Raw genomic sequence first — 27,556 nt, 5'->3', positions numbered from 1 at the left:
GAACGACCTTCCAGAAAGACCAGTGGGTGGGGCAGCGGGTCTGCAAGGCAGCTGGGGCCTCGAAGGCTGAGGCAGCCAGGGCTGGGAAGGTCGAGCCCCTTGCACAAATTTCATGCATCAAGCCTCTAGTAGTTTCGTAAAATCTTTCCCTGAATGACATATTGATAACATTACTGGAATTGGATTCTACACACACACACACATACACACACACACACACACACACACACACACACACACTCGCGATTTCAAGTTAAGAATTAATTCCATTAGTATACAGTAAATCAAACCCAAACCTCTATAACCTCGACTATAAAATGGAAGCAAATGATAATCTGAAACCCAGCCAGAAAGTCCTTTCTGCCATATGGCCCCAGCAGCATTTTCAATCCAGAAGAGGCAGATGTAAAAGCCTCCTGGGTTGACCACTGCTGCAGCACACAATTAATCTCTGACCATCAGTTTCTAAGCAATCTTAGAAGCATCAATGTTAATCACATTGGAAGCCTTTATATGAATGTTTAGGCCCTGAAAGACAAGCAGGAGAAAAGGTCAAGAATATTTAACATACTAAGCAGGGCTGGAAGAACGCAACAATAAAATTAAAAAGGAAGACTTATTCAATTTATTGACGTCAGCCTCCCACCACAAACTCTTAACCATTTTTCTTATTCAACCAACTAGCTAGTCATCCCTCTTTTGAGACTAAATATGCATGAGTGCTCACACACACATAGATTCCAACTGCCAGAAACTATAATCATAAATAGCAATTATGCAAAAATTAAAACACAACATGTTCCATAATCAGCTTACCAAATGGCTCATCAAATTGGGTACTTGATCTTTCATGAGCCACATAAAAAAGGGAAACTTTGGGTTGTTTTCCATTTCAGGAGCACACTCAGAGCATTTTGTTCTTGAGAGGAAGCAAGACATAATGAAAGAGCACTGAGTTTGAACAGAAGACAATATTCAAGTCCCAGTTCTGCTGACAAGTCATTTACTCAAACTGAACCTATTAGCTTCCCCACCTAGAAACGTGCATCAATAGAATCAAAGTGAGCTGCTGTCAATAGACTGCATCAAAGATCATGTATAATCCAGGTTCTTGTTGATTGCTAGTTTAGGCTTATTAAAACACCTGCTAACTCAGTGAGAGGCAAGTGCAGACATCCTGGCTGCTGAAGAGACCCTAAAATGACTATATAGACTACTGCGGGCTTAACCTGCCATAATTAATTTTCAGTGTTCTGGTGACCAAAAGAACATCTGTCAGCCAGGAAGATAAGAATATGCTTGTTTCAAACCATCAGCAGACCTGCTTAAATTCTAATTTAGTAAAAATGCTCCTGGGATACTGTGAGTTTCAATTTCTCATGGTCACTTTGGACTGACGAATGGCTTTGGTTCATTTAACAGATCAATAATTATTTCTAAGGGTAGTTCTAATTTCTTATTAGCTCTGAGGTAAGAAGTATTAATACAGTTCATTGAAAGGAGGCTGTATAGTAGAGTGATTAAGGGATACAGCTTCTAGAGGCTGCCTATGTACTCCTGAGTTTGAATCCCAATTATACCAGCTAGCTCTAAGTCTTCATCTCCTCATCTGAAAAAATGAGAAAAATACCTAACTTAGTAAGAGTAATACAAAGGTTAAATTAAAAATAGCACAGTAATTGGTAAATGGCAAGTACTTAATATTAGCTATAATAAAGAGATCATCTCATTCAAAAAAAATTTTCAGATGCTAAGTAAGCTGAGGGATCTGTGCTAGAGGTAAGGCATTCCATAATAGCCAGCAAAAACACACATCATTTACGTAAAATGCTCACATTGTCTAATCTATATTCCCTTCATTAAGAAAAGTGGCTCAGCCCTGGCTGATTTGGCTCAGTGGTTGAAGCATTGGCCCTTGGTCAAGGGCATGTACCTCGGTTGCAGGTTCCTCAGCCCCGGTAGGAGCGCATGCAGTAGGCAACCAATTGATGTGTCTCTCTCTCCTGTCAATGTTTCTCTCTCTTCTCTTCCCTCCCTTCCATCTTTCTCTCCCCCTCCTCCCTCCCTCCCTTCCACTTTCTCTCTGGAAATCAATGAAAAAAATTCCTCCTGTGAGTATTAAAAAAGAAAAGTGGCTCAGCTTCTTTTCTCATCAAAGCCTAACATGCTGACACTCAGAACCAACCAGTTCAGTCTTTAGAATAAATGACCATGCACAATGAAAAAGATAAGGATGCTATTTCCAAGAAGTCCCGACATTTCTGTCAGAAGTTTAGCTGAAAAACAAACCTGTGATTCATTTTTCTGTTGAGAGAAGAAGGCTGTCAGTGTGGCAGGTGCCCAGCCCTCAGAGGGCCCTTGTGTTTCTTTTACATGCTAAATAAAAAAATTAGGGTAAAAGGGAGGTAATGATACTGTGTCTATGGGGTGGTAATTAGGAAGGAATAAACTACCCACACTAGCTGTTTAAGAAAGGCTCAAAAAAATCTGTGGGATGAAGCATCTGAGAGAGAAGGCGAGGGGGTGGGAGTGGGGGCGTGTTGAAATTAACTAGAGAATTTATATATATATACTAGAGGCCTGGTGCACGAATAAGTGCACAGGTGGGGTCTCTTAGCCTGGCTGGCGATCAGGGCCGATGGGTGCCGCAGGAGACTGGCTGGGGGGAGGGGCTGTGGGAGGTTGGATGTGGGAGCACACTGACCACCAGGAGGCAGCTCCTGCATTGAGCGTCTGCCTTCTGGTGGTCAGTGCACGTCATAGCAACCAGTCGACCAGTCGTTCGGTCGTTCAGTCGCTTAGGCTTTTATATATAGATATACTAGTATGCATAGCCCATGGACACAAACAGTAGTGTGGTGAAGGCCTGGGAAGGGTGGGTGCAGGGTGGAGGGGATCAATGGGGATTAAAAACAAGGGGGGGCATCTGTAATATTTTCAACAATAAAGATACATTTTTAAAAAATCTGTGGATTCCACTCTGAAAATCAAATTATAAAAATTGTCCATTCTTTTTAGTAACTGTGTGTCTTCAGTTCCATTTCTGATGATTGACTTGTTCCTCCTCTTAAGTAACTATTTTTCTTCTAATTATAAACGTAATATATGCTCACCTGGCCAGTGTAGCCCAATGGTTGGTTGATCGTTGACCCATGCACCAAGAGGTCACTGGTTAGATTCCCAGTCAGGGTATATGCCTGGGTTGCAGGCTTGATCCCCAATAGGGGGTGTGCAGGAGGCAGCCAATTAAACTGTCTCTCTGATCAATGTTTCTATCTCTCTCTCCCTTCTCCCTCTCCCTTCCTCACTCTCTAAAAATCAATGAAAATATATTTTTTTAAAAAGTAATATATGGGAGAACCAAGATGGTGGAGTAGGTAAACACCTGTACTCGCCACCTCCCACTACCACATCAAAATTACAACTAAAATACAGAACAACCATCATTCAGAACTGCCTGAAAGCTGGCTGAATGAAAGTCCTACAACTAGAGAAGTAAAGAAAAAAGCACAGGGAGACTGGTAGGAGGGGCAGAGACATGGAACTGGCTGGTCTAACACTAATGTATGCTGTTTGTTAATACCCCAACCCAGGTTCCAGAGCTGGAACGAGAAGTCCCTGTAACTTTGGGCTGTAAAAGCCAGCAGGGATTGGAGCCGAGTAACATGGAGGCTGCTAGAGACACAGGTGTTCCTTATAAAGGGTCAGCACATGAACTGACAAGCTCCTACTTCCTCTGAGCTCCACAGCTGGGTGCCAGGTGGTGGCTCTGGGAAACCCAGACACATACAGGGAGGAACTGGATTATCTGGCATCAGGGCAGGAACTTGGAGGCAGCTTTCTCCCAGACAGGAGTGCTCACAGGGGTTATTGTTCTTGGGCTGGGACCTCCCCTGTGGGAGGACTGACTGGCAGGCATATCTGTTTACTCTGCCCTGGTGATTCCCTGAGACCCCACCCCATCCAATTTGCAGCCCCACCCAAACTGTTTCCAGCAGCTTTTCTATATGAATGGCCTATTCTTGCTCAGGCTTCATACTTTGCTAAAATCTCTTAAACAAGCTGCAGCTGGGTCAGCATGCCCCAAACCTATCAATAAAAGGCCCAAGACCCTGCACTAGCACCAGCCTGTTTTGCTTCACAGCTTGCCTGGTCACCTCCAAATCTAATATAAATAGCTCCTGAAGGGTGTCCCCAGGCAGTGACTGACTTTGCACCTCCATGGAGGCCCTAGAGCCAGTGCACCCAGTGGAAAGTTTCAAACCCTACCAGATTACAACTCTATACATCCACAAGCAACACACTCAACAAGCAGACTCAGTGAGCACGAAAGCCCCACTGAAGCAAGTCCTGCTCCATAGGGGTGTTTCCTGCACAGCAGCTCTCCCACTGTAGTTGCTGCTAGTCCTCACAACCAATTGGAATGGAGGTCAATTCCTCCCAGAGACACGAACATCAATCAAGGCTCAACTATAAAACTGAGTACACAGGCCACACAGGGGTGCACTTACTACACAAAGCCATTCTACCAACTCAAGGAGACATAGCAGCTCTATCTAATATGTAGAAACAAACACAGGAAAGCAGCCAAAATGCAGAGACAAAGAAACATGTCACAAATGAAAGAAATGGAAGCAAGCAAACTACTAGATACAGAGTTCAAAACCATGGTTATGAGGTTACTCAAGAATCTTCATGAAAGTTTCAAGGGACTTAGTAAGTCATTCAAGGATCTTACTAAGGTTCAGTCAGAAATCAAGCATACACTAACTGAAATAAAGAATAAAAATTGCAGCAGAGTAGAAGGATGCCACACAGATGTGCTCCCAGGAACAAGATGGAATTACAACTGAAATATAGAAAGGCTTCCTGAATAATCAATGGAAAACTCACAGGAGAGAACCCTGATACCCAAGGACCAAAGGTGGAGATGGCATAGAGACTGGTAGGAGGGGCAGAGGCAAAAAAGGGCTGGCCGGGCACCCACAGACAGCAAATGAAGTCCTGGACAGATATCTCAGCTATGGGGGCATGCCACTGAGAACTCTAGGATCTAATCCCGAAATTGGGCTCCCCAGCAGAGAGCATTAAACCGAGGACAAAGGTGTTCCTTATAATGGGCTGGTGCACGAACTGACAAGCACCTTCTTCCTCTGAGCTCCAGAGCTGGGTGCCAGGTGGTGACTCTGGGAGACCCAGACACATAACATCTAGCTGTGAAAAGTAGTGGGGGGCTGTCTGCCAGGAAGTGGCAACTGAAAGTTTAGGCACCCACTTAAAGGGCCAATGCACAAAAATTCCCTGTGGAGCCACCCACCTTGTGCTCTGGCAGAGGGAGGGTGAGGTGGACAGGAGCTGTGAGAGCAGAACCCAGGACTGGGGTCTCGGGGGATAGAACTCAGAAGGCAGACACCTCAGGTTTCCTGGGCTGAGTCATTCCCTCACACAGCGGAGGGCATCTTTCCCACATAGACATCTGCCTTGCTGGAGGGGTGGGGGAGACAGTCGACACACCCTATTGGAAAACACCTTGCCCTGAGGCCACTTAAGAGATTAAAAGTGAAAATTAGCCCCCAAGGAGAAGCAACTACCCGACCCTGTTGAAAAAAACTCTCGCTATACCTAAGGACGACTGCCTGGGGGCAATTCAAATCAAAATCCTATTAGTCTGTAGACAGAGGTGGTCTCTGGAGGCTTTGAGTCTCTGCCTAATCCAATTAGTCAGAAACAGCCTTTAACACTGTCCTGTACTAGAGATTGAGAGGTATAGAGGATCTACCTAAAACATAGTCACAAACCCAAACAGACAACCAAAATGAGGAAACAAGGAAACAACCCCCAAATGAAAGAACTAGCGAATTCTCCAGAAGAAAAGATAAATGAAGCAGATATAAGAAATTTATCTGAAACAGAGTTCGGAGTAATGATGTTAAAATGCTCAACATTATGAAAAAGGATATAGTAACTATGAAAAAGAACAGTCTGAGATAAAGAATGACATAGCACAAATAAAGAACATATTGGAAGGAATATACAGCAGCTTAGGGGAAGTTGAGGATCGAATCAGTGAATTAGAAGACCGAGTAGAAAATATCACTCAATTAGAGAACAAAACAAACAAACAAAAAAAAAACAGGAGGACAGCTTAAGGGAGCTGTGGGACAATGTGAAATGTAACAATATTAGAAAACGTAACACTATCAGAAGAGGCAAAAAAGGGAGAAAAGAATAGAGAAGTTGTTTGAAGAAATAATGGTAGAAAACTTCCCTAACCTGGTAAAGGAAAACGTCACACAAGTTCAAGAGGCACAGAGAACCCCAAATAAGAAGAACCCAAACAGACCCACACCCAGACACACCATAATTAAAATGCTAAAAATTAAAGACAAAGAGAGAATCTTAAAGGCAGCAAGAGAAAAGAAAACTGTTACCTACAAAGGAGTTCCCATAAGGCTGACACCTGATTTCTCATCAGAAACTCCACAGGCCAGAAGGGAATGGCATGAAGTACCCAAGGTAGGAAAAGCAAGGATCTGAGACCAAAATTACTATATCCAGCAAGGCTATCATTCAAGATAGACGGTCAAATAAAGAGCTTCCCAGACAAAAAAAAGACTAAAGGAGTTAATCACCACCAAGCTAGCATTACAAGAAATGCTAAAGGGATTGCTGTAAGGGATTGCTGAGAAGAAGAAACTGAGAGAGAAACCTAGCCATACAGAATTAAAATGGCTATAAATAAGTACCTCTCAATAATAACCCTAAATGTAAATGGATTAAATGCTCTAATCAAAAGGTGTAGGGTAGCTGAATGGATACAAAAACATGACCCAACTATACGCTGTCTACAAAAGACACACCTCAAAACAAAAGTCACACAGAGTATGAAAGTGAAGAGATGCAAAAAAATTTTCCAAGCAAATGGAAAAGAAAAAAGAAGCTGGAGTAACAATACTCATATCTGACAAAATAGACTTTAAAAGCATCATGATAAGCGAAATAACCCAGTCGGAGAAAGATAAATATCATAGGTCACAGAACCTCACTCATTTGTTGAATATAATGAACAACATAAACTGATGAACAAAAATAGAGCCAGAGGGGGGGAAAATATACTAGAATATAATAGAAGTAATCCTGTTATTTGCAAATTTTTAATACTTCCTACAATCTTTGTGATATCATACTATGTTAGTATAGTTTTGGTATTATTATCATATTTAAAATCCTTTTATTCATGAAATATTAATGTTTATTGCATGTAATATTAAAAAAAAGAATAATATACAGGGATTCAACAGTAGAGTAGAGGATTCCGAGAATTAAATCAACAATTTGGAATATGAGGAAGCAAAAAATACCCAATCAGAAGAGCAAAAAGATAAAAGAATACAAAATTATAAAGATAGTTTAAAAAGCCTCTGGGACAACTTCAAGCATACCAACATTCACATTTTGGGGGTGCCAGAAGGAGAAGAGAGGGAGCAAGATATTGAAAACCTATTTGAAGAAATAATGACAAAAACTTCCCCTACCTGGTGAAAGAAATAGACTTACAAGTCCAAGAAGCACAGAGAATCCCAAATAAGAGGAACCCAAAGAGGCCCATATCAAAACACATCACAATTAAAATGCCAAAGGTTAAAGATAAAGAATCTTTATCATTTTTTAGCACACAAAGGACACAATCCTATCTAATAAAAGAGTAATATGCAAATTGACCATACCTCAGCTACACCCACCAGCCACACCCACCAGATTGCTTTAAACTCAGACTTCACAAAAAGGAGAACTTTGCACTCTAACATTTTTTAGCACACTAAGGATACAATTCTATCTAATAAAAGAATAATATGCAAATTGGCTGAACCTCCGCTACACGCACCAGCCACGCCCACAAGCAGCACAAGAAAAACAGTTAGTTACCTACAAGGGAGCACCCATACGATTGTCAGCTGATTTCTCAACAGAAACTTTACAGGCCAGAAGGGAGTGTCAAGAAATATTCAAAGTGATGAATAGCAAGGACCTACAACCAAGAATACTCTACCCAGAAAAGCTATCATTTAGAATTGAAGGTCAGATAAAGAGTTTCACAAATAAGAAAAAGGTAAAGAAGTTCATCACCACCAAACCAATATTACATGAAATATTGAAGGGTATTCTTTAAGAAGATGGGAAAAAAAGATTAAAAATATGCAATAAAATGGTAATAAATACATATCTATCAACAATTGAATCTAAAAATCAAAATAAACAAGAAATTTAAAGAACAAAATAAACTGGTGACTAAAATAGAATCAGAGACACGGAAACATGGAACGGACTGACAAATCTCAGAGGGAAGGGGTTGGGAGGTTGGAAGAGATTAACCAAAGGTCTTACCTATGGACACAGAAAGAAGGGTGGTGAAGGCCTGGGGCAGGGTGGAGACCAGATGGAGGGAAACAATCGGGGAGGCCCGGTGCATGAAAATTCATGCACTGGAGGGGGGTCCCTCAGCCCGGCCTGCCCCCTCTCACAGTCCAGGAGCCCTCAGGGGTGGGAGGTGGCCCGGCAATCAGGCCCCATCACACCTCTGCTGCTGCCACTGTCGGCAGCACAAGCCTGGGCTGGCCCTAGTTACCTGAGCCTCGGGCGGCTCTGGGAGGCTGGACAGCCGACATCTGAGGCTTGCCTGCACCTCAGGTGTCAGCTGGGCAGCTGCCATCTGAGGCTTGCCTGCACCTCGGGCCGGCCCTGGGCGGCTGGGCAGCTGCCATCCAAGGCTTGCTTGTGCCTTGGGACAGCCCTGGGCAGCTGGGGGGCTGAGGGACTCCAGAGGCAGGCATGCAGAGCAGCTGGGCCCGCCTCCAGGCAGGCCTGGCCTTGCAGCGCACCTGCCGCCCCGGTGGGGCTGAGGGGACTGGGCGCTGCCATCTTGTGGCTGTGGGTGCCGCCATCTTTGAGGGCGGGGCAGTCAATTAGCATATTCTCTCCTTATTGGCTGTGGGTGCTGCCATCTTTGAAGGTGGGGCAGTCAATTAGCACATTCCCTCCTTATTGGCTGTGGGCGCTTCCATCTTTGCGATGGCGTAAGGGTCAATTAACATATTCCCTCTTTATTAGATAGGATTATAAACAGTTTGAAAAACATAGAAAAAAGTAAAAGTGTTAAACGTTTTTATCTCAATACCCAGTGGTATTTTTAAATGTTGCATCAAGCTGCATTTTTTTTAATCCTCACCTGAGGATATGTTTTTATTGATTTTAGAGAGGGGAGGGGGAAGGAGGGGGGGAGAGGGAGAGAGAGAGAGAAAGAGAGAGGGAGGGAGGGAGAGAGGAAAAAAATACGTTGATGAGAGAATCACTAATCAGCTTCCTCCTGCACGACCCTACGGGATCAAGCCTGCAACCTTGGCACATACCCTGACCAGTAATCCGTTCATAGGTCAATGCTCAACCACTGAGCCACACTGTCCAGGCAAAATGTGTGTGTTTTATTTTTTGTATAGATAATGGAAACAGTAATCATTTGGGAAAATGGTTAGAATTTAAAACTATCAACACCTTCACAATGTATTATTTAGTCAAATTATATAAACATTCTTTTGTCTTCCTTTTTAAAGCTATTACATTGATAAAAGTCATGTCTATACAAAGTCAAAGTCAATTTTCACTTTTGCTTTTCATCTCAACAAGCATGTTTTTTAAGTTTCATAAGATAGTCAGCCTGAAGTCTTTAAACTCAGACTTCACAAAAAGGAGGACTTTGCACTCTAACATTTTTTAGCACACAAAGGATACAATCCTATCTAATAAAAGAGTAATATGCAAATTGACCGTACCTCTGCTACACCCACCAGCCATGCCCACCAGCCAATCAGGAGTGAATATGCAAATTAACCCAACCAAGATGGTGGTTAATTTGCATATCCAGGAGTAGAGCAAAGACTGAAGACAGCGTAGAAGGAAGCCAAGCGTTGCAGAAGGGAGCGAAGCTGCGGAGAAGCAAGCAAGTGGGGCTGTGGAAGGGAGGGAAGCAGGCGGGGCGGGGGAGAAGGGAGGGAAGCAGGCGGGGCAGGGGAGAAGGAAGGGAAGCAGGCGGGCCAGCGGAGAAGGGAGGGAAGCAGACCGCTGCAGGGAGCCCTATTGCAAGAATCTTCCTGCAACGGGCCTCTAGTGTACAATAAATGTCCCTGTGACTATCACACTGAAGAGGCATAAAGAGTTCAGGCACTCACAGAGGAGGTCAATCTGACAGGGTGGAAATAACATGGACCATGGAGTAAGACAGATCTGAGATCAAGCCTCAGCTCTGTGACTTCTTGGCTCCTGGACCCTAATCAAGTTCTAAAAACTTTACTTACATTGTCTGCAAAATGGCAAAAATATCACTCAACTCACTTTATTGTAAGGAGTAAGTTAAGTAAGTATACAGAAAATGTTTGGCCTGAGGCAAATCGCTCCATAAATACTATTGGTTCTCTCCATCCTTCTCTATTTCATTGTTAAAGAGACGTTCTCTGAAAACATACCGATTGAAGTTAATGTCTGGGTAACTGGAATACTCTGATTTCATCTTAGCATTTCGACGTGGAAATGTGCAGAAGAATGCATTAGCTAAAAGACTGGCAATCTGCTCCTGCGACATTGTGATGGAATGATTCATCTTCTGTTTCAGGAGTGGTATTGGCTGATTGAGGAAACAAAAAATACAGACAAGAAGTACAATAATTAGCTTAGCAATTTCAAAAGCAGAGAGGCACCGAATGACATTTACTAAATTAAGGTAGGAAAAATTTCAGGCCATTTTTGAATTCTTAAATCAACAGTAATACCATTAGAAATATATACTTGTTTGACTGGAGATTTCTAATCAATAATAATGATAGTGAAGAGTACACAAAAGTCATTACTTATTAGTGAAAAACAAGATTGCTTTGGCAAGAAATAAAAACACACTGACCATGTAATAAAAAATTAAAACAGCCCTAGCCAGTTTGGCTCAGTGGATAGAGCATCGGCCCATGGATAAAGGGTCCCAGGTTGGATTCTGGTTAAGGGCACAGTCGAGAGCACGTACTTCAATTACAGGCTGTATCCCAGCCCTGGTCGGGACGTGTGTGGGAAGTAACGAATTGATGTGTCTCTCTCACATCAATGTTCCACTCTCTCTAAAAATTAATGGCCCAGGTGGTGTGGCTCAATGGTTGATCTAGACCTAGGAACCAAGAGGTTGCCAGTTCGATTCCCAGTAGGGGGCGTGCAGTAGGCAGCCAATTGATGATGTTCCTCTCTCATCAATGTTTCTATCTCTCTATCCCTCTCCCTTCCTCTCTCTCTAAAAATCAATAAAAACATGTTAAAAAAATAAATGAATAAAAAAAAATCAATGGCAGAATATCCTTGGGTGAGGATTAACAAAAAAAAATTTTAAAAATGATGAAACAGAAAAATGCAATTTTGAGTTTAATTATTAATGCAGATGCAAAATTTTGTTCTCATTTATATTAAAGATTGCTGGACAAAGCAATTTTTCTCTTTTAGTCCTAAATAAAATAATCAAAAAATAATTCAATAAATAAGTGTTTTCCTTCTAATTCTGAATCACACTTCACATTGGCAATCTTTATAAGACTCAAATCTAATTTTATGATAGCAATTAATAGACCATATGTATACAGACTTATGTATAACTTGTAAGAAGATAGACATTTCTTATCTAATCATTCCAAATCAAGGAAGAAACAGGACATTTTACCTTCAAAATTTTGATGTCTGAAATGCCTTCTGGTTGTACCAAACTCAAATTTATTGACCTTTTAATTCCAGTTTAATACACGGACCTGATTATTGTATCCAATAGGCTTTATTCTATTGTAAATATTTAAACGATGTGTTTAAAGACATGATGGTAAAAACAAAGACCAATTGCCAACGTCTCTTATGCGTATCAATTGTTAAATTCAAAATATTCCAGGGGATGCTTTTCCTTCTCCTTTCAATCAGAGCCAGAACAAAGAATCCTGGATGCCTGCATTAACCACAAACCAGTATGCACAAAGAACTACTGATCACGTCTCAGTAATAAACATCAGAAATGATACTGAGGAAAGGCAGGCAAGACAAAACTGCAATATTATAAGAATTAACTTTACAAAAAATACCTATCATTGCTAGAACAAGAGTTTGCTAGAAAAAGAAAAGGTTAAACTTATAGTTCAACTATTTCTTTTGGAAAAACACAAAAATAAACAAGCAAGAAAACATAAAGAATGTATTTTCACTTCAGTATCCAAAATTGTCTCTCCTTTTAGGCCTTAGCAATCACTAAATCTAAGAAAGAGGAAATAGCTCATATTGGTATCCATTTCCCAGCCTATACATTTATTTACAATCCAGCAATAAGTTTAGAAAAGGTAACAATGTGTCAATGGTTTAAAGCAAACTGGTACTTGTTTTTAGTAAGAAATGAGATTTTAACTACCATTTAACAAGTTACACACAAAAATTATTTTAAAAATTAATGGTAATATTTTAGGCTTAACAAACACAACCATTTCTTGTTCTCCTAGTAACCAAACAGTATAATTTTAAATAGAATAGATGATTTCTTCTCTCTTGGTGAGGAGAAATGCCTGAAAGCTCATTTGGGGAAAACCAGAGGATATAAATCTTACTGTCAAGGTCTCAGCTAAATAAGAGACTGATTAACATAAATAAAGATCTTCCCCAAAGTGCATGTCTAAAATTTGTCTCTTTTAATTTTCTTTTTATAAATATACCATTTAGATTTGACCCAGAGAATGTTAATGTGATATAAATAATTCAATAACAACATATGCAACTTAACATGTTAACTTTTACTGCAGAGATTTCCTTTTCAGTAGACAGAGCACGGAATTAAAGTGTTCTCCCCATTAACACAGTTATTTTAAATCAGGACAAAAAGTTGGGAACCACAAGTCTGGTTTTGGTCTGCCAAGTGATTTGTAATAGCTTATATATATTTGAATATATATATTCAAAAGCATTTAAAAATATGAAAATGATCTCTCCTGAAGCATGAGGGGAAGAGAAGTTTAAGTGATTTATGTCTAAAGGCAATATATTGTCAATTATGAACTAAATATTGAATTCAAAAAGCATTTAATTATGTGGAATCTAAAGAACAATATAAAAGAACAAACAAAACAAAACAGACTCATAGATACAGAGAACAGACTGATGGTTGCCAATCGGGAGGAGGTTTGGGGAACTGGGTGAAAAAGGTGAAGGGTTTAAGAAGTACAACTTGGTACTTGGTACAAAATAGTCACGGTAATGTAAAGTACAGCATAGGGAATATGGACAATAATACTGTAATAACTATGTATGGGGCCAAGTGGGTACTGGAAATATCGGGGGAGGGGACAACAGTTTGTAAGTATATGACTGTCTAACAACAATGCTATACACTAGAAACTAATACAAAATAATACTGAATGTAAACTGTAATTAAAAAATAAAAAATAATCCTGGCTGGTATGACTAGTTGGTTAGAGTGTTGGCTAGGACACAGAAGGGTCTCAGGTTTGATTCCTAGTCAAGGGCACATACTTGGATTGCTGGTTCGATACCTGCCCCAGTTGGGGTGTAGGTGGGAGGCAACCAATTAATATCTCTCTCTCTCTCTCTCTCTCTCTCTCTCTCTCTCTCTCTTTCTCTCTCTCTCTCTCTCTCCCTCCCTCCCTCCCTCCTTCCCTTCCTTCCTCTCTTCCACTCTCTCTAAAAATCAATGAAAACAATGCCCTTGGGTGAGGATTAACAAAAATAATAAAATTTAAAAATTAAAACAATAAAAAATAAATAAAATAAAACCACATCTAATTAAGCACCATGTTAAACTTGGGGACACCAAGAACATCTCCCTGGAAGAAGAACATAAATTACAAACTAATGTGCTAAATATGATTTGAGTGCTACAGAAGGGATTAGATTTGGCTGGGAGAGGTACAGAAGGTTTTGCAGGGGAAGTAAAAATTAGAGCATAGAGGTAGTGAAATTTTACTAGGTAAGGAAAAAAGCAAGAAGGGAAAGAAAAAAGAGTAAACATAAAACTTAAGCAAGCAAATACAGGCATACCTTGTTTTATTGAGTTTTGCTTTATTGAACTTTACAGATACCTTGTTTTTTATAAATTGAATGTCTATTGGCACCATTTTTCCAATAGACTCATATAATGGTTAGCATTTTTTAGCAATAAAGTATTTTATAAATAAGGTACGTACACTGTTTTCTTAGACATACTACTATTGCACAGTTAATAGACTACAATATAGTGTAAACATAACTTTTATATGCACTAGAAACCCAAAAAGTTCATGTGACTCACTTTATTGTAATACTCGCTTTATTGCGATACTAGAGGCCCGTTAGCAGTCTGACATCCTTAGCGCTGCAGTGGAGGCAGGAAAGGCTCCCGCCAACCTCGCTGCGCTTGCCAGCCAGCCATCAGCCCAGCTTGTGGCTGAGCAGCACTCCCCGCTGTGAGAGCACACTGACCATCAGGGAGCAGCTCCTGAGTTGAATGTCTGCCCCTGGTGGTCAGTGCGCGTCATAGCAACTGGTTGTTCCGTTGTTACGTCAATTTGTGTATTACCCTTTTATTATATACGATTTGTTTTATTGCAGTGGTCTGGAACCAAACGTAGTATCTCCAAGGTATGCCCATAACTTCCAATATAAACAACCAGATGAGTTTTACAATATATTTATACTGCCCAATAGAAAAACTTACTTCAGACACAATGCATTAATGAGGTAAAATTAAAGTTACATAAAATTGGAAATACCACAGAGAAATGCTAACAAATACAGCACATTCAATGGATATCAACTGAAGGTGGCAGTATGGCCCGCAGGCATCTGGACATGTTTGTGTTTTGTGTTGTTGTGTTTTTCTGTTCCAATGACTATACTTATAGTTTTTGGGGTACTCCAATAACAGAATGAAATGTGTGAGACTGCCCTAACCGGTTTGGCTCAGTGGATAGAGCGTCGGCCTGCGGACTGAAGGGTCCCAGGTTCAATTCCGGTCAAGGGCATGTACCTTGGTTGCGGGCACATCCCCAGTAGGGGGTGTGCAAGAGGCAGCTGATCGATGTTTCTCTCTCATCGATGTTTCTAACTCTCTATCCCTCTCCCTTCCTCTCTGTAAAAAATCAATAAAATATATTTAAAAAAAAAAAAAAAAGAAATGTGTGAGACCACCCTATACATACAGAAACTGTTCCACCCAAAATGTCCCCAGGGCCTCTGTGCAGCAACAGTGTTAAGCAGAACCCTGGCTAACATCCAGGCAGAAAGGGGGCTGGCCCTAGGAGTAAAAGACAAAGGCAAATGCAAACCACTGTTGTGAGAAATATGGGGAGAAAGTCATGAAGACTAATCAACAACCTCTTGTGAAGGTTTAAAAATATGTTTGCAAATTCTTTGATAAATCCTTCTTTAAAGAAGTAGAGTTTAATTATCATCTCCTTGGGTGTGGGCTGGATTTAGCAACTAATTTCTACTGAATAGAAAAGTAGCAGAAGTGGTATTAGGTGCCTTTAAAAAACTAAGTCATAAAAGGCACTGATACTTCCTTGCACTCTCCCTTGAGTAGCTTATTCTGGGGAAGTTAGCAACCATGTCATGAGGACACCCAATCAGCTTATGGAGAAGCAGCCCCATACGCACTAAATTTTAAAGCAATTTGTTACATAGCAATAAACAATTACTAGTAAAAAACTCCAGACAAAATAGAATATTACCAGATTATTTCTTCTATTTTTAAAAGTTAAGAAAATACCATGGCTCATATGTTATGCAACATGCCACTTTGGGTAGGGGAGGAATGAGTGAGTAGTAAGCCATTTGGAAGATAAAATGATCTAAATCTATTAGTATGTTCTGAAATAATTACTACTGGGTTGTTGTTGTTTTTTGTGTGTGTTTTTTTTTTTTAAGTTAGAGACAATTTAAAGAAAAAGATAAGTAGAAGTATGAGTAAGCAAACTTCAACAGTGTAAACTGAAGCTCAGAAATTGAATGCTGCATTTTTAATGTCCTTTTGTAGCATTCTCCTTAGCCTCTAACCTTTGCTAGCAAAAGCATCATACTCTTTGGCAAAAACTATTACCCATCTTTCTCTTCTGCCTCTTCGACTTTGACCATTAGAATTTAATTGTGAGTCACAAGAAAGCTACTAGGAAAGACATTATTTCCACTAACCTGGGTGCAAATATTTGGCAGACAGAGTGCAATTTTCACCATATCGGGCAAAATTGACTGATATAAATGTTGGGCTTCTGCTTCTTCAAGTACCTGAAAACCAATGAAATATGTTATCAGTGATGTTTGTTAAGAACTTAAATTATATACCTGCTTTTCATAGGATCTCACAATAAGGCACATTATTAGTACCAACAAATGCACAACGGTAAACTTATAAATTCATTTTCAAATGTATGTAATTCATGATAATGCCCTCTGAAAACTAATTAAATATCCCAAATATCAAATATCTCTCATATCAAAATTCACAATTAAATAAAACACTTGCAAATAAAAAAACCGTACATTCTGCCCCTGGTTACGTCAAGAAGAAACTGATTGACCATCAAGAACTCTCTCAGAAACCCTCAAGGACCCATCTAGCTTCAATTGTGTAGAATTTAGAACGATCATAAAAGTCCCACTCATTATTTCAGAGCATATTATATGTGTCAAATCTAACCTATTAGATAGTAAACAGTGAAGTTTCTAATGACCTTAGAATTTTCCTTTTTCAGGTATCCTTTTTCTCAGCTATCAGAATATAGATGTTCACAAATATCTATAGATTTCCTTTGCTATGAGCTGAAATTAAAAATATCCATTCATCTAGACAGGGTTTGTTTGTAAATAGAAAAAGTAACAAAGATAATTTATATTCACTCCTGTTTTACAAGGAGTTTCTAACATTAAGAAATGACTTTAAACCAAGACTCTAAAATTTAACCTATGCTTACCTCCTCTTTAAATTAGGATAATGGGAAAACTAATATTACAAATGAACAGAAAGATATTTGCAATTCAGGGACATATAGATATATCTATTAAACACAGATATACAGAAAACTAAGCAAGTGAACAACGCAAGACAACTATTAATTCTGGGGAAAACAAAAAGTTGTAGAAGAGTGGAAATGCAATCATATCTTAAATACAGTGATTTTACCATCCTACTAAAAAAATAGACTATTAATCTAATTACAGTGGGAAAATGGGAAAATATAAATAAGGCTTCTGTTATTGGTAATGGGGAAAGTGAATGATAGCTAAATTCTAATCCTATATAATAAAGAGGTAATATGCAAATTGACCATCACTCAAACACACAAGATGGATGCCCCCATGTGGACACAAGATGGCCACCACAAGATGGCTGGAAGGGGAGGGCAGTTGTGGGCGATCAGGCCAGCAGGGGAGGGAAGTTGGGGGGAACCCAGGCCTGAGGGAGGGCAGTTGGGGGGGACAGGCCTTCAGGGGAGGGAAGTTGAGGGGGACCCAGGCCTGCAGGGGAGAGTAGTTGGGGGCAACCAGCCCTGCAGGGGAGGACAGTAAGGGGTGACCCGGCTGGCAGAGGAGGGCAGTTGGAGGGCAGTTGGGAGGGGGGGCAGGCCTGCAGGGGAGAGCAGTTAGGGGTGACCAGGCTGGCAGAGGAGGGCAGTTGGGGGCAACCAGGCCTGCAGGGGAGGACAATTGGGGGGGACTGAGGCCTGCAGGGGAGGGCAGTTGGGGGAACCAGGCCGGCAGGGGAGTGCATTTGGGGGTGACCAGGCTGGCCAGGGAGAAAGTTAGGGGTGACCAGGCCTGCAGGGGAGGGCAGTTAGGGGCAACCAGGCAGGCAGGGCAGGGCAGGACAGTTAGGGGCAATCGGGCCAGCAGGGAAGGAGTTAGGCATTGATCAGGCTGGCAGGGGAGTAGTTAGGGGGTGATCAGGCTGGCAGGCAGAAGCGATTAGGGGCAATCAGGCAGGCAGGCAGGCAGGCGAGCAGTTGGGAGCCAGCAGTCCTGGATTGTGAGAGGGATGTCCAACTGAACGGGCAATCGGACATACTTCGAGGGGTCCCAGATTGGAGAGGGTACAGGCTGGCTGAGGGACACACCGGCCCCATTCACGAATTTCATGCACTGGGCCTCTAGTCTTCTATAATGGGAAGTTAATATATTTTAAAAAATAGCTTGCCCTGACTGGTGTTTCCCAATGCTTAGAGTGTTGGCCCACACACCAAAGGGTTTCAGGTTGTATTCCCAGTCAAGGGCATGCAGGTTCAATCCCAGGCCCCCAGTCTGGGCATGTGCAGCTCCCTCCCTTCCTTCCTCTTTTTTCTTCCTGATGTTTCAAGATTCCATCTTTTATCATTTCCTTTCTGTTTCAAGAAACTCCTTTAAACATTATTTTAGGAGATTTTAATGATAAATTTCCTTCCTTTTCCTTCATCTGAGAATGTCATGAAGAAAGTTTCACTGGTGCACTTGCTCAAGGGAGCACGCCCATGCAATTCCCTTCACCCTAATCTTCCCCCATAGGCATGTATCCCCTAGCCTCTAAGGGACTCCATGACTTGCAACCAGGGGAGCAATGGGCAGCAGCAGCTTGTCCCAGGCTAACCCCCTGAACCTGTTTCAACGCCCTTTTCTCTGACTTCCCAGTGAACCAAGGCAGAACAGCCTAGGCTCTCCTGTTGCTTCTTCTATGCCCTTCCTTATTTCACTTTCCTAAGTATATTTTTTTCCTGTGGTCAGTAAATACTTGTGTTTTTTTTCACACTCTGTCTCTTGATTGAAATCTTTCCCTCAAGAAGACAAGAACTGAGCTCTCCTTGTCTCACCAGTAATATCTCTCTGGTGCTGCAACTCGGATTGCACCAACCAAAGTCTGTAAAGTCGATTTGGAGCTGATGAATGTCTTGTGCTTTCTGCAGGTTGTTTCTTGAAAGCACATATCTCCTAAACTCCAAGGGACCCCATGATATGTGCAACCAACAGAGCAAGGGGCAGTGGCAGCTTGTCTTGAAATAACCCCCTGAACCTGTCTCCAACGCCCTGTTCTTAATGAGCCAAAGCATCCCGTCCCAGACCCTCATGTTGCTTCTTCTATTCCCTTCCTTATTTCACTGTCCTAAGTATATTTTTGCTGCAGTCAATAAATACTTGCTTGCTTTTGTTACAAGAAGGAGGAGGAGGAGGAGGAGGAGGAGAAAGAGGAGGAGGAGGAGAAGGAGAAGAAGGAGAAGGAGAAGGAGAAGAGGGGAAAAAAGAGAAAGTTTCACTGGATACAAAATTCTAGGCTGGCAATTTTTCTCTTTCTGGCCTACATGTCTTCTGATGAGAAGTCCGCTGTCATTTACTTTGCTTTTCCCTATAAGCAATGTCATTTTTCTCTGGATGCTTTCATTTCCTTGCCTTTAGTGTTAAGAAGTTTGGGTATGATGTGCCTTGGCATGGACTGCTTTGTGTTTATATTGTTTGGGGTTTGTTCAACTTCTTGAAGCTGCAGGTTTATGTCTTTCATCAAATTTGGGAAAATTTCAGCTATTATTTCTATTTTTACAACTACTATTTCTTGGAGGTTTTGTGTGGTTTTTTTTTCAGCTCTGCCCTCTTTCTCCTCTCCTTCCAGTATTAAATGACATAAACATTAGATCTTTTGTTATAGTCCCATATGTCCCTAAAATGTTCTCTTCTTTTAGTCTATTTTCTTTCTGCTATCCAGACTGAGCAATTCTGTTCTTTTTCAAGCTCACTGATTTCTTTCTTCTTTCATCCCATTTCCCCATTGCATTTTTCAAAAGTTTCAGTTACTATGTTTTCCAGTTCTCATATTTTTATTTGGTTCTTCTTTATAACTTCTATTGCTCTGCTGGGATAATTTTTTCATTTGTTTCAAGCAACTCTGTAATTAGTCATTGAAGCCCTTCGGAGATGGCTGCTTCAAAACTTTGTCAAATTATGCTAACACTAGGAGAGAAACCAAGATGGTGGAATAGGTAAACACCTAAACTGCTGCCTCGCACAATTTCAAAACTACAACTAAAAGACAAAACGGACATCATCCAAAACCACAGGAAGGCTGGCTGAGTGGAAATTCTACAACTAGAAGGAAAGAGAAAAGCACACTGAGACTCAAAAGAGCTACAGAAGGCAGAGGTACAAAGGCGCGCGCGTGGAGAGGGCTGACAACTGAGTACGTGGCTGGCTTTCTCAATTGGGAGGGAGACAAAAGTTCCCGACTGCTCTAAACTCCAGTTCCGGGCGACACTCTAGGGAACCAGACTTATACGAGGAGAAACTGGACTGTCAGGAAAGAGAAAAGCACACTGAGACTCAGAAGAACTGCGGAAGGAAGAGGTACAGAGGCGCACGCGAGGAGAGGGCTGGCAACTGAGTACACAGCTGGCTTTCTCAATCGGGAGGGAGACAAAAGCTCTGAACTCCAATTCCGACTGAGATTGTGGGGACCCAGACTCATTCAGGGAGAAACTGGACTGTCTGGCAGCGGGAAAAACTCGAGGAAGGCTTTCTCTCAGAGGTGCTTGCAGCGATTACCATGAGACACTGAAACCCAGGGGTCTCTTAGGGCAGGGCTGAAGGGAAGCCATTGCTGTCTGCTCCACCCTGAGACTCCGCCCCATCCAAGCTGAGCACAGAGGCTTTTGCAAGTCTAGTCTCATAAGGGTGTCTCCAGCACAGAAGTTCTCCCAGCGTAGACACAGCTGATCCTCACAGCCAATTGGCCTGGAGGTCAATTCCTCCTAGTGATAGCAACAACAATCAAGGCTTAACTACAACAAGACTGTGCACACAGTCCACAAAGGAGTGCACCAAGAGTGTCCACCTCAGGTAACTGGGGGAGGCTGAGCCACTGGGCCCTATAGGACACCTAGCACACAAGCCATGCAAGCAAATCAGGGAAGCAGCCAAAATGCGGAGACAAAGAAACAGGTCACAAATGAAAGAAATGGAGGAAAGCAAATGACTGGATATAGAGTTCAAAACCACAGTTATAAGGTTTTTCAAGAATTTCCTAGAAAAGGTCGATAAATTTAGCGAGACCCTCGAGGATATGAAAAAGGACCAACTAGAAATTAAACAGACACTGACTGAAATAAAAAATAATATACAGAGATCCAACAGCAGATTAGAGGACCGCAAGAATCAAGTCAAAGATTTGAAATACAAAGCAGAAAACACACAACCGGAAAAGCAAAAAGAAAAAAGAATCCAAAAATATGAAGATAGTGTAAGGAGCCTCTGGGACAACTTCAAGCGTACCAACATCCGAATTATGGGGGTGCCAGAAGAAGAGAGAGAGCAAGATACTGAAAACCTACTTGAAGAAATAATGACAGAAAACTTCCCCCACCTGGTGAAAGAAATAGACTTACAACTCCAGGAAGCCCACAGAACCCCAAACAAAAGGAATCCAAAGAGGACCACACCAAGACACATCATATTTAAAATGCCAAGAGCAAAAGGCAAAGAGAGAATATTAAAAGCAGCAAGAGAAAAACAGTTAGTTACCTACAAGGGAGCACCCATACGACTGTCAGCTGATTTATCAATAGGAACTATGCAGGCCAGACGGGAGTGGCAAGAAATATTCAAAGTGATAAATAGCAAGAGCCTACAACCAAGATTACTCTACCCAGCAAATCTATCATTCAGAATTGAAGGGCAGATAAAGAGCTTCACAGATAAGAAAAAGCTAAAGGAGTTCATCACCACCAAACCAGTATTATATGAAATGCTGAAAGGTATTCTTTAAGAAGAGGAAGAAGAAAAAAGTAAAGAGAAAAATTATGAACAACAAATACATATCTATCAACAAGTGAACCTAAAAATCAAGTGAATTAAAAACCTGAGGGACAGAATAAACTGGTGAATATAATAGAATCAGGGGCATAGAAAGGGAGTGGACTGATAATTCTCAGGGGGAAAGGGGTATGGGGGGTGCAGGAAGAGACTGGACAAAAATCGTACACCTATGGATGAGGACAGTGTGGGGGGAGGTAAGGGCAAAGGGTGGGTTGGGAACCGGGAGGAGGGGAGCTATGGGGGGGAAAAGGAGAAACAACTGTAATAACCTGAACAATAAAGATTTATTTAAATAAAATATGCTAGAAGAAACCAAGATGGCGGCATAGGTAAACACCTAAACTGCTGCCTCACACAACATCAAAACTACAACTAAAAGACAAAACGGACACCATCCATAACCACAGGAAAGCTGGCTGTGTGGAAATTCTACAACCAGAAGAAAAGGGGAAAGCACATTGAGACTCAGAGGAGCTACAAAAGGCTGAGGTATGGAGATTCACATGCGGAGAGGACAAGCGGCTGTGTGCACGGGTGGCAGAGTGCACAGCTGGCTTTCTAAAGCGGGAGGGAGATGGACGCTCCCGACTTCACTGAACTCCAGTCCCAAGCGAGACACTGGGAAACCAGACGCATTCGGGGGGAATCTGGACTGTAAGGAAAAGAGAAAGCACACTGAGACTCAGAAGCTGAGGAAGGCAGAGGTCCGGAGGCGAGCATGCACAGAGAGGACTGACTGCTAAAGGCACGGGCGGCTGAGTGCGCAGCTGGCTTTCTAAAGCGGGAGGGAGACGGAAGCTCCCGTCTGCACTGAACTCCAGTTCTGGACAACTTTCTGGGAACCCCGACACATTTAGGGAGAAACTGGACTGTCTGGCAGTGGGCGAAACTCGAGGGCGGCTTTCTCTCAGAGATGCTTGCAGCGATTACCGAGGGAAAATGAGACCCAGGGGCCTCATTAGGGCAGGGCTGATGGGAATCCAAGGCTGTCTGCTCTGCCCTGAAACTCCGCCCCATCCAAGCTGAGCACAGAGGCTTTTCCAATTTTGCAAGTCTTGTCTCATAAGAGTGTCTCCAGCACAGAAGTTCTCCCAGCGTAGACACAGCTGATCCTCACAGCAAATTGGCCTGGAGGTCATTTCCTCCCAGTGATACCAACAACAATTAAGACTTAACTACAACAAGGCTGAGCACACAGTCCACAAAGGGGTGCACCAAGAGTGTACATCTCAGGTAACTGGGGAGGCTGAGCCACTGTGCCCTAGAGGACACCTAGCACACAAAGCTACTCTACCAACTCAGCAAAGCAGCAAAAATGCGGAGACAAAGAAACATCACAAATGAAAGAAATGGAGGAAAGCAAACGACTGGATATAGAGTTCAAAAGCACAGTAATAAGGTTTTTCAAGAATTTCCTAGAAAAGGCCAATAAATTTAGCAAGACCCTCGAGGATATGAAAAAGGACCAACTAAAAATTAAACATACACTGAGTGAAATAAAAAATATTATACAGAGACCTAACAGCAGACTAGAGGACTGCAAGAATCAAGTCAAAGATTTGAAATTCAAAGAAGCAAAAAACACTCAGCCAGAAAAGCAAAAAGAAAAAAGAATCCAAAACTTTGAAGATAGTGTAAGGAGCCTCTGGGACAACCTCAAGCGTACCAACATCTGAATTATGGTGGTGCCAGAAGAAGAGAGAGAGCAAGAAACTGAAACCTATGTGAAGAAATAACGACAGAAAACTTCCCCCACCTGGTGAAAGAAATAGACTTACAACTACAGGAAGCATACAGAACCCCAAACAAAAGGAATCCAAAGAGGACCACACCAAGACACATCATAATTAAAATGCCAAGAGCAAAAGACAAAGAGAGAATATTAAAAGCAGCAAGAGAAAAACAGTTAATTACCTACAAGGGAGCACCCATACGACTGAATTCTCAACAGAAACTATGCAGGCCAGACAGGAGTGGCAAGAAATATTCAAGGTGAAGAATAGCAAGAGCCTACAACCAAGATTACTCTACCCAGCAAATCTATCATTCAGAATTGAAGGGCAGATAAAGAGCTTCACAGATAAGAAAAAGCTAAAGGAGTTCATCACCACCAAACCAGTATTATATGAAATGCTGAAAGGTATTCTTTAAGAAGAAGAAAAAGGTAAAGATAAAAATTATGAACAACAAATACATATCTATTACCAAGTGAATCTAAAAATCAAGTGAATAAAAAATCTGATGAACAGAATAAACTGGTGAATATAATAATATCAGGGGCATAGAAAGGGAGCGGATTGACAATTCTTGGGGGGAAAGGGGTGTGGAGGGTGCGGGAAGAGACTGGACAATAAGCGTACATCTATGGATGAGGACAGTGCGGGGGGGGGGGGGAGGTAAGGGCGGCAGAGGGTGGGATGGGAACCGGGTGGAGAGGAGCTATGGGGGGAAAAAAGAGGAACAATTGTAATAATCTGAACAATAAAGATTTATTAAATTTTAAAAAATTATGGTAACACTAGAGGCCAGTGTATGAAATTGGTGCATGGGTAGGGTCCCTATACCTTGCCAGTGATCGGGGCCTATCGGGCGCTGGCCGGGGCCTTCCTTTGTTCTGCGCTGCCCCTTGGTGGTCAGCAAACATCATAGCGAGTGATTCAACTCCTGGTCTCCCAATTGAATTCCTGAGGCGACACTTTGCATATTAGCCTTTTATATATATAGATCTGTTTTTTCTCAGGGTGGGTGTCTGCTTTCATTTTTCATTTCAGTTGAAATTTCCTGGTTCTTTGTGATGACTGATTTTTTATTGAAATCTGGACATTTTGGATATTGTTATGAGTTGCTGGATCTTACTTAAATCTTGTTTTAGGAGGACTTCTGTGACACGGGAAGGGATAGCCACCTCATTACTACCAGTTGGGAGTAGAAACTCAGGTTCGCTACTGAACCTTTATTGACTCCTAAAGCAAGGAGGGAGAGAGGCTTCTTCTTGTTTGTTTGTTGTTAATTCTTACCCAAGGATATTTTTTCCATTGCTTTCTTTTTTCTTTTTTTAGGGAGTGAAAAGGCGGGAGGGAGGGAGAGGAAAAAGAGAGAGAGGGGAAGAGAGAGAGAAGAGACATCGATTGGTTGCCTCCTGCACGTGCTCTGACCAGGGCCAGGGCTCAAACCTACAACCCAGGTATGTGCTCTTGATCAGGAATTGAACCAGCAATCCTTTGGTTCTTGGGCTGATGCTCTAGCCACTTAGCACACCAGCCCAGGCAGGGCAGAGGCATCTTGATACAACTGGTTAGGGGTGAGAGTTCAGGCCTCTGCTGAGACCACCGTGGTGTTGTATCTTTTCTAGGGCCCCACTGACCAGTGCTAGTCAGTCTTTTCTGCATCTTTCAGAGTCTTGTTTATACTAGAGGCCCAGTGCACAAAATTCGTGCCCTTGGGGGGATCCCTCAGCCCAGCCTGTGCCCTCTCGCAGTTCGGGAGCCCTCAGGGGATGTCCGACTGATCGCAGTTGGACATCCTTTGTGCTGCTGTGGAGGCGGGAGTGGCTCCCGCCACTATATGCTGCTTTCGCCAGCCATCAGCCTGGCTTCTGGCTGAGTGGTGCGCCCCCTATGGGGGCGCACTCACCACCAGGGGGAAACTCCTGCGTTGAGCATCTGCCCCCTGGTGGGCAGTGTGTGTCATAGTGACTATGTGCTCCATCGTATGGCCGAAACTGGCTCTTTGACATCCGCCGAGGGGTCCAGGATTGCCTGAGGGCACAGGACAGGCCGAGGGACCCGACCAGTGTACGATCGGTGCTGGTGAGAAACAGGGGAGGTTGGCCAGCCAGGGAGGGACTGGAGGAGGGCTCCAGAGCGTGTCCAGCCCGTATCACTGAGTCCTGATCGGCCGGACCGCAGCAGCAAGCTAACCTACTGGTTGGAGCATCTGCCCCCTGGTGGTCAGTGAATGTCATAGCAACTGGTAAACCAATGGATTGTCTGCCCCTGGTGGGGGCAGTTGAGAGGCCTTAGCATATAATACTATCTAATAAAAGAGTAATATGCAAATTAACCACACCTCCACTACACCCACAAGTCATGCCCACAAGCCAATCAGGAGAGAGTATGCAGATTAACCCAACCAAGATGGCTGCGGCCACAGAGAGAGCAGGAGGCTTGGGTTTCCCCAGCAATGGAGGAAGCCAAGCTTTCCACCTGCTCTGGCCTGCCTTGGCCTCTGCTTAAGGCTACACAGTTTCAATTATAGAAGATAAATCCCAACAAAAATGGCAGCAGCCATGGAGCTGGAGAGAGCAGGAGGCTTGAGTTGACCCCAGCGATGGAGTAAGCCACGTTTCCGCATCCCTTGCCTGCCCTGGCCTCTGCTCAAGGCTACAAAGTTTCAATTATAGAAGATAAATAAATCCCAGATACCGCCCTAACCAGTTTGGCTCAGTGGATAGAGTGTTGGCCTGCCGACTTAAGGGTCCCAGATTCAATTCTGGTCAAGGGCAGGTACCTTGGTTGCGGGCACATCCCCAGTAGGGGTGTGCAGGAGGCAGCTGATGGATGTTTCTCTCTCATCGATGTTTCTAGCTCTCTATCCCTCTCCCTTCCTCTCTGTAAAAAAATCAATAAAATATATTTTTAAAAAATCACCAAAAAAAAAAAAATCCCAGATACCAGGGCCTCCGCTTGGGTCGCCAGGGGGCGTGGCCGGCCTGCAAACCACCACAGGCCCCTCACCTAGGCCGCCCCACGCCCCAAGGGAACCCCCTGATCCGGGACACCCTCCAGGGAAAACCAGCCAGCCCCCACCCGCGCACCACACCTCTATCCTATCTAATCTTCCTATCTAATAAAAGAGTAATATGCAAATTGACTGTCACTCCAACACACAAGATGGCTGCCCCCATGTGGTCAAAGATGACTGACCCATGTAGACACAAGATGGCCACCACAAGATGGCAACCAGGGGAGGGCAGTTGGGAGAAACTAAGCCTGCAGGGGAGGGCAGTTAGGGGTGACCAGGCCAGCAGAGGAGGGAAGGTAGGGGCGACCGGGCCCGCAGGGAAGGGCAGTTGGGGGGGACCCAGGCCTGCAGGGGAGGGCAGTTAGGGGCAAACAGGCTGTCAGGCGAGCAGTTAGGCATCAATCAGGCTGGCAGGGGAGTGGTTAGGGGGTGATCAGGCTGGCAGGCATAAGCAGTTAGGGGCAATCAGGAAGGCAGGCAGGCGCGCAGTTGGGAGCCAGCAGTCCTGGATTGTAAGAGCGATGTCCCACTGCCCGTTTAGGCCTGATCCAGGTAGGATCGGGCCTAAACTGGCAGTTGGGGTCCCAGATTGGAGAGGGTGCAGGCTGGGCTGAGGGACACCCCCCTCCCCCGTGCATAAATTTCGTGCACCGGGCCTCTAGTTAGCATATAATGCTTTGATTGGTTGAACAGCCGACTGAACAACCAGACACTTAGCATATTAGGCTTTTATTATATAGAATACTGCACAGGAAAAAATGTCTATCCAAATATTTTTAACCCAAAGTCATTTACCCTTAAAATGTCTAAAAATAGGCAGACAGCGTTTTCTCCTTTGGGTGCCTGTCCTTGTCTTTTAAAATTGGCATATGAGTAGCTGCTGCCATGCTTTACTGACAGTCACAAGCTGTGAAATATCACTTATTTATCTGATAGAGCATTACTG

General features: G+C 42.8%; 1 protein-coding gene across 3 annotated transcripts in view; it reads right to left on the bottom strand.

Annotated features, from left to right (window-relative positions):
• The window catches only part of PARG (poly(ADP-ribose) glycohydrolase), a 204,568-nt gene that overhangs the window by 72,432 nt on the left and 104,580 nt on the right, over positions 1-27,556 (bottom strand). For all 3 annotated transcript variants that reach the window (XM_080687384.1, XM_080687383.1, XM_080687382.1), the window contains 2 exons: positions 16,237-16,329; positions 10,518-10,675 (listed from right to left, as the gene is read on the bottom strand). In XM_080687384.1, coding sequence (XP_080543510.1) covers positions 10,518-10,675; positions 16,237-16,329 — 251 coding nt within the window. The remainder of the gene's footprint in view (positions 1-10,517; positions 10,676-16,236; positions 16,330-27,556) is intronic.

Source organism: Plecotus auritus, assembly GCF_963455305.1.
Source record: "Plecotus auritus genome assembly, chromosome: 9".
Lineage (NCBI taxonomy): Eukaryota > Metazoa > Chordata > Mammalia > Chiroptera > Vespertilionidae > Plecotus > Plecotus auritus.
The sequence above is the reverse complement of the archived record's forward strand: the minus strand, read 5'-3'. Positions and strand labels throughout refer to the sequence as shown.